Raw genomic sequence first — 8,159 nt, forward strand, 5'->3', positions numbered from 1 at the left:
AGTGCAGTGGCATGATCATAGCTCATTCACTGTAGCCTCCAACTCCTGGGCTCTAGCAGTCCCCCTGCCTCAGCCTCATTGGTAGGTGAGACGACAGGTATGTGCCACCACACTTTGCTAATTTTTCAACTTTTTGTAAAGAAGGGGTTTCATGTTGCCCAGGCTGGTCTCCAATTTCTGTCCTCAAGTGATCCTCCTGCCTTGGCCTTCCAAAGTGCTGGGATTACAGTGTTAGCCACCATGCCCGGCCACTTTGGTGACAATGATTGGAATCTTGTCATTCTCAAAGTTTCTCAGGCACTCATTTACCGATAGTTGTACTTATGATATGTAACTTTCGTGGCTGGCTGAGCCATAAGGATTAGTTACTAGTTTTTTAAGTTTAGGGAACACCTTGCCCTCATCCCTAGACTAGATGAATCTACAAATTCCCTGAAATTTGGACATTTCTGTCTTCTTTTTTTCCTCTGGGCAGGCTGAGTAGGTTGCTGTTTAGCGGGGCAAGGCCTGACCTTTGGGGTCTAAGCGGCTTCCTGCCCTTCCTGTGTTTCAGTGCTTTAGTTCTGGAGACCTCTTCGCTGCCCACAATTTCAGCGAGCAGTCGCGGATTGGGAGCAGTGAGCTCCAGGAGTTCTGCCCCACCATCCTCCAGCAGCTGGATTCCCGGGCCTGCACCTCGGAGAACCAGGAAAACGAGGAGAATGAGCAGACGGAGGAGGGGCGGCCGAGCGCTGTCGAAGGTGAGCCAGGCCGGGAAGGCAGGAGCCCATCTCCCAGCTCGCCCTGGGCTCACAAGGACTCCCGGGCTGAGCTGCTGCTCCTCCTCACTGAATGCCTCACTAGTGGTGACCAGGATGAGGCTGTCAGTGTCAGGAGGGGGAGCGATGATTGGATGGATAATTTTTGTGTTTGCAAGGATGGCCTAGCACGTTGTCAGACTCCTGGGCTGTAGCTGGCGAATGTTCAGAGCATTGGACTTTTTGAGCAGCCTGTGGATGCCGTTTTGGTCCACTTTTTGTTTTATGTTGAACCACAGGGGCCCAACCCTTTGGTTTTTTTAATCTTTTTTTTTTTTTGAGGTAGGATGTCGCTCTGTCTCCAAGGCTGGAGTCCAGTGGTGCAATCATAGCTCACTACAGCCTCGACCTTCTGGCCTAAAGCGACCCTCCTGCCTCAGCCTCCTGAGTAGCTGGGAGTACAGATGTGCACTGCCATGGCCAGCTAATTTTTAATTTTTTTGTGGAGACGGGGTCTCACTATGTTACCCAGGCTGGTCTCAAACTCCTGGGCTCGAATGATCCTCCTGCCTCGGCCTCCCAAAGTGCTCGGGTCACAGGCATGAGCCACCATACCTGGCCTACTTTGGTTTTATAGTTTTACCTTTAAGACCTCCCGGAGGCTGCTCTCGGCTCCTGAATCCTTCTTCCCCTCCCTATCCCGGTATCCCTGATCCAGCCACAGTGGGATTGCCATGAGCTGTGAATGTACACCCTGATAGCCCTAAGCCCATAGGGCCGATGTGCGCTGCCTGACTCTTGGCACCTGGAATATATTATCTGTGTTACTACAAGTCGCTGTTTTCTGCTGTCATCATTTACTTATATGGCTTTTTCTTGTTTTTTGTTTGTTTTGAGACGGACTTTCGTTCTTGTTGCCCAGGCTGGAATGCAGTGGTGCAATCTCAGCTCACTGCAACCTGCGCCTCCTGGGTTCAAGCGATTCTCCTGCCTCAGCCTCCTGAGTAGCTGAGATTTCAGGTATGTGCCACCATGCCCGGCTAATTTTTTGTATTTAGTAGAGACAGGGTTTCACCACGTTAGTCAGGCTGGTCTCGAACTCCTGACCTCAGGTGATCCACCTGCCTCAGCCTCCCAAAGTGCTGGGATCACAGGCATGTACCGCCATGCCTGGCCTACTTTGTATGGTTTTTAAGCTTCCATGCTGTTCGCATCTGTCTCTCCATGGAAAAGGTGTTACTTTTGGATAGCAATTTTGATAGTTGCCATAGGCTTCTCCGCAGCATCTGGCGAGAGATGGACTCAGCGAATGTCTACTGACGGGCTGGTGGATCTCGGTCTGCCCGCATCACACCTGAATTCAGAACAGGCCCGCCCTAGGCAGCAGGAATGTCCTCACCCTCAGTAATACAGGCCCTCGTCTGTTCTTGTTCCTCCACAGTGTGGGGCTTTGGTTTTCTCAGTGTCTCACTGATTAACCTGGCCTCTCTCCTGGGAGTCCTCGTCCTGCCCTGCACGGAGAAAGCGTTTTTCAGCCGTGTGCTCACTTACTTCATCGCCCTGTCCATTGGAACGCTGCTGTCTAATGCGCTATTCCAGCTCATCCCAGAGGTGCAGTAGAACAGAAACGTGCGCGTCCTCTTTCCCTGGGGCGGTGCAGCTGAGCCAATCAATTCCTCCCCTACCCTGGGCTCCAGGGCACCCAGTGACTGCCACTTGAGAAATGAACCTGTCCCTCGTATCAAAGCCACAAACAACTTCTAACTCTGGATCTCAGAGCCCACGTCTCACTCCTCTGGCCTCTGCAGGTGCTGTCAGATGCAAGGTTCTTCCAATTTTCCCTCCTCCTGGGGACTTGACTGTCTCCTCTCCCTTCCTAAGCCCCATACATAGGGCATCAAAGGAAAGCTGCGGCTCTCAGCTGCCATCCATGCCTTTGGTGCTAAGTACTCGCTCTGTTCTAAGGAGAAATCCTGGCAGGACTCAGGTCTGGGCGCTAAGAGCTTATCCATCTGGAATGAGATGGAAGGAAAAGAGGTTACCAACTGATACGTAGAATTGGCCTAAAAAGCGAGTGTTCTTTAATTTTGAGCAGGCCATCATTTCTAGCATAGAGAGCCAAACATAGAACAAAGACTAAGACCAAGCAAAATTAAAATGACAAGATACATGGAAGGGGCTCTCCGTCCTTCGTACCTTGCATCTTGACTTTTTCCTAAAAGGACTGACTTCCTGGTACTTTGACTTGACTGTTTTGAAATGTTAATTTTGTTGTTTAATTGTTATCACAGAGGAGCTGTAAAAATAAGACCCAAGTTGACAGTCTGCCCACTGTTTTAGCTCAGGCAGGGATGCTGCTGTCGGGGGTGAGGATACACAGACGCGTGGTTGACCCCATTAGGGAGTGGTGGACGCAGCCCTTCACAAAGATCCCATGTCAGCCACTTCCCAGGCTTTCCCAGTCAAAAGACTCATCCAGAAAAGACAGCAGATGGGATGCTATGCCTTGCCTGTTCTTCCTGGTTGAATGTGAACCATCTTAGTGCCATCTCAAAATTCTGCATGGATGTGACAACACTCTGCAGGGGAGGCCTCAACTTGGGCTATTTTTTCAGCTCCAGCAATGGAATACGTTAATTTTTTAAAGATTTGAAATGAAGTGCCTTGTGACCTACTGAAATGGAAATACTGTTAATTGTGTGTGCTCCGCCCCTGTGGCCTGCCAGGGAGTGTCTCATCCTGGTCTGGTTCTGTCTTACCCTCTTTTGGGCCTGGATGGAGTGTCACACTGGGAAATGTTCAAGGAAATATTTTTGTGACAAGGTGTTCCTGGAACTCTGTTCTCTATGTTGGAACCCCTCTCAGCGCACATGGAAATGAGCAAAGAAGTTGATAGGTTAAGACACTGAATTTTATGGGCTCTGGGCATTCATTAATCGTTCTCCATCCCTTCTGCACTGCACATCTGGCTTGGTTGTATCTCGCACAAAGCAAACCATGTGGTCATGGTGTCACCTGACCCTGCGCTATATGAAATGGACATGCAGAAGCAAACGCAGCAGCATAGTGATCAGCCTCTTTCCACATGCCTGTATGTCCTATAAAGAGAGCCCTTGAGTCCAAAGTCTGTCCTAGACAGCCTCTGTGATAGGCCTGGGCACACCTCGGGTGTGTGACAAGGCAGCACCCTGCCCTGCCAGTCACACCACTGGCAGGAATGATTTGGGGCCACCAGGCCACAGGGGCAGAAGTCACAGGATTCCAAGGCCACCTTGAATTCCTCTTTCTTCTGAACTGATTGAAGGAAATTTCATCAGATTTGAATCACTAACAAATTTTCTATTTCTCTCTCCCTCCCTACTTGTCTCTCTCTGATTTTTCTTTTTTGTTACTTTCATATCCACCAAACTTTTCCTTGTGACCTCCTTATCTGCTCCACCTTCTTCCCCCTAAATGGTGGTTGCTGTGCAATGGGGCGCGTGCCTTCTCTCCCTGCCCTGGGTGGGGCTGGCCCTCCCTCCGCATGGCAGTGTGGGGATATGGTCTCCTCTGTGTGACCGTCATCTCCCTCTGCTCCCTCCTGGGGGCCAGCGTGGTGCCCTTCATGAAGAAGACCTTTTACAAGAGGCTGCTGCTCTACTTCATAGCTCTGGCGATTGGAACCCTCTACTCCAACGCCCTCTTCCAGCTCATTCCGGAGGTATGGCAAGCCAGGGCCTTCACCCCGGAGCACGCCGGCGGGCACAGTGGGAGGACCTCCATTTGGATGGAAGGCCTAGAGAGGGCACCTGGAGGCCCTTTCCTTTTGGAAAGTGAAGCTAGAACTTAGGCGTGAGCTAGGAGAGGCAGCCTAGCATAGGCTGAAGAGCTGGGTTCAAATCTCAGCTCTGCTATCAGTAGGTTCTGTAACCCTAGACATGCCACTGACCTCACAGTGCCTCTGTTTCTTCAGATGTGAAATGGGGAGAGCAATAGAGCGGCCTCAGGACGATGCTGTGAGGGTGGAACGAGTGTTTTGGGCAGCACTGAGTGCCTGGTGCGGAAAGTGCAGTCTGGTGCGGGGTGAAAAGATGCAGTGTAGCGAGCTCACTCTGGCTCAGTTATGGTGCTCAGATTGAGGCGTTGTGTACAGAGAAGTTTAAAACACATCATCAGCCGGGCGCAGTGGCTCACGCCTATTTTCTCAGCACTTTGGGAGGCTGAGGCAGGTGGATCATTTGAGGTCAGGAGTTCAAGACCAGCCTGGCCAACATGGTGAAACCCCGTCTGTACTAAAAATACAAAAATTAGCCAGGCATGGTGGCGCACGCCTGTAATCCCAGCTATTCGGGAGGCACAAGAATCACTTGAACCCAGGAGATGGAGGTTGCAGTGACCCGAGATCACACCACTGCACTCCAGCCTGGGTGACAGAGTAAGACTCCGTCTCAAAACAAACAAACCCCTATATCATCAGAACCCATAGGTCTCAGTAAAAAGATTGTCCATAGAGAGTTTTGGGGCAAAGGCAATGCAAGTCAAACACTGTCTGATTTTATATACCTTGACAGTACCTTTGCCTAATAAGTTCATGAGAAAACTTGCCACAAAAGAAGGCACTGATGGTTCATCTAATTTGGTGTAATCCCCTCAGCAGACCCATTAATTACAATAAGCACAGGACGTCTCCCTGTGGGTGGTCTCGCAAGCCTGGACAGCACCTCAGTTGAAGCAGAGATGACTGCATGTGCCTCTTACAGCACTTGGTGTTTTGTAAAATGTCAGTTGGCTCCCTCCTAGTGGATCCTTAGATTAAATCCATGGCATCGATAAACAAGTAACGTTTCACCCCATTGGAATCTGACCTGCACCGGAGTGCGTATCCCTGAGCCGAGAACCCAGCTTTCGGGATTTCTGAAGCTCAGCTTGTGGTTCTGCATTCACCATCCTTTGTGGCTTTTTGCAGAGAGGTGTTAGTTGCCTGTTTTCACTTCACTTTTCCCCCAAGATGATTTGACTCCCCTGGAAAGTAAACATAAAGTGTTGTTTCCCTGGAGGGTAATGACTGGATTTGGCCTCTTTAAAACAGAAAGGCAACAAACAGCCCAGAGTTCCTTGAAGTTGGGATCAACTTTTATTTTGGACCAATTCATGAGAGGGCTGGAGTTTATTCAAGGCCCGTTTCCAATCAGAAAACAGAGGAACAACTCTGTAAATATATATACCTCCCATGTACCCACAAAAATTTTTAAAAATAAAATAGGAGCAAGTCGTTACATACTTTTTGTTTTTGTTTTTGAGACAGAGTCTCACTCTGTCACCCAGGCTGGAGTGCAGTGGTGCGATCTCGGCTCACTGTGATCTCTGCTTTCTGGGTTCAAGCCATTCTCCTGCCTCAGCCTCCCTAGTAGCTGGGATTATAAGTACACCACCAGGCCCAGGTAATTTTTGCACTTTTTTTTTTAGTAGAGATGGAGTTTCGCCATGTTGGCCAGGTTGACCTCAAAACTCCTGGCCTCAAGTGATCAACCCACCTCAGTCCTCTAAAGTGCACGAGCCACCGTGCCCGGCCAGGCCATTAAACATGTTCACAAGAACCCACCATAAATCAGGAGCGTAACCTAGGACAGAATTCTCTTGATTTCTCCTTCTGTCCTCTTCCCAGTGGATTCTCCCCTCCCTCTTTGATAAGTGACAATTTCAGAAAGGACTCAAAACAAAACCCAAAAATTGACGCTCGCAATAACACAGTCCGCTTTCTTGGTTCTGTGGTCACGGGGGAGTCTGCGGTCAGGAAGATGCTGCAGTTCTTATTATTTAACTGGGAAATGGGTTTCCCGTTTTAGAAAGTATAATTACGCCATCTCCTTTTGTGTTTACAGGCAGGTCAGCCAGGAACACTAGATAAGATGAAAATAAATACAAGTGTCTGCTCCTTCAGTATGAAATCTGCTGGCAGTGAATGCCTTCATAGCCAAGCACCAAGAGAAATCAAAAGTGGAAAACCATATTGGAGGTTTCTGTTTCTGGGATTAAAATTCTACAGATGATCAGTCGTTTGCATCAGCAAATAAGCTTGAGAAGAACCTGGCAGGTTTAGTGTTGTCACATCAGGGAAACACCAAGGACTAGATTTTTGCTGGAAAGAGGATGGGTAGATGGCAGAGTTACTCCAGTATGCCTCTCTCCTTTCCTAGAGTCAAGGAAGTAGTTAAGAGATAAGACCAGTAAAGAGGGGGACCAGTAAAGATGCCTTATTTTCTTTAAAACTAATTTTCTTTTCCTGGGTCCACAGGCTTTTGGTTTCAACCCTCTGGAAGATTATTATGTCTCCAAGTCTGCCGTGGTGTTTGGGGGCTTTTATCTTTTCTTTTTCACAGAGAAGATCTTGAAGATTCTTCTTAAGCAGAAAAATGAGGTGAGGCTCAACTGTTGCTGAAGAAAGCTCTTCTAGGGAAAGCACCCATCTCAAAAAATGTCGATGTATTGTGGTGGTGGTGGTGGTGACGGTCTTAGCCCAATATCACCAATTTCAGGAAACTCGAATTTCTTGAGGAGACAATCCCATTTTACCTCCTGAGGGCATTTGGCCAGAAGTGAGGCCAGACCAGAAACTAGATCTGGCCAGGGTGCCTTCTACTAAGCAGTAGTTTATCGCCTTTGTTTTGTTCTAGATGATTTTCTTAATATATTGGTAGCTTTACAGGATGGGGAGAAGAGCTTGATAACATGCATTCATTCTGTATGAAGTATGAGGCTGCAGAGAAACAGGACTATTATAGTACAGTTTCAAAAAGATATCTTTAGTGGCTGGCACGCAGTTATTCCCTAAATAGCTGCCGAATTGAGTGAGATTAGCCATTGCAAAGGAGGAGCTCTAAATATTTGAGCAGTGGCTGCCTTGCTGGAATAAGCGTGTATCCCAAGGGGGCAGCTTTGACATCTGTCTGACACCAGGTCCCTCGCACTCGGTGCGGCTTTATATATAGATATTAGAAACAGGGTCTCGCTTCGTTGCCCAGGCTGCTCTCAAACTCCTCGGCTCAAGCAGTCCTCCCACCTCGGCCTCCCACAGTGCTGGGATTACAGGTGTGAGCCACCGTGCCCAACCATGGCTTTATATAACAGCTTTTGCTACGTTTCTGGGCGCGTGACCTGCTTGTGTCCTCTCTGATGGTCGGGCTGAGGTCTTCCAGTGTGTGAAGCGCCTCCTCAGAGCATGTACTCAGTCAGGTTTGTGGTTTTGGTGAATGTCATGCTGATTCCTCCCTGTCACCCCTCCAGCATCATCACGGACACAGCCATTATGCCTCTGAGACACTTCCCTCCAAGAAGGACCAGGAAGAGGGGGTGATGGAGAAGCTGCAGAACGGGGACCTGGACCACATGATTCCTCAGCACTGCAACAGCGAGCTGGACGGCAAGGCGCCCGTGGTGGACGAG

At 49.1% G+C, this 8,159-nt stretch overlaps 1 protein-coding gene across 1 annotated transcript in view; it reads left to right on the forward strand.

Annotated features, from left to right (window-relative positions):
* SLC39A14 (solute carrier family 39 (zinc transporter), member 14) overlaps window positions 1-8,159 on the forward strand; it is a 40,282-nt gene that overhangs the window by 17,561 nt on the left and 14,562 nt on the right. Inside the window, exons 4-7 of the mRNA XM_011968848.1 lie at window positions 554-740; window positions 2,179-2,348; window positions 7,012-7,134; window positions 8,001-8,159. Of these exons, the coding sequence (XP_011824238.1) occupies window positions 554-740; window positions 2,179-2,348; window positions 7,012-7,134; window positions 8,001-8,159 (639 nt within the window). The remainder of the gene's footprint in view (window positions 1-553; window positions 741-2,178; window positions 2,349-7,011; window positions 7,135-8,000) is intronic.

This window comes from Mandrillus leucophaeus, unplaced genomic scaffold (genome assembly GCF_000951045.1).
Source record: "Mandrillus leucophaeus isolate KB7577 unplaced genomic scaffold, Mleu.le_1.0 Scaffold86, whole genome shotgun sequence".
NCBI lineage: Eukaryota > Metazoa > Chordata > Mammalia > Primates > Cercopithecidae > Mandrillus > Mandrillus leucophaeus.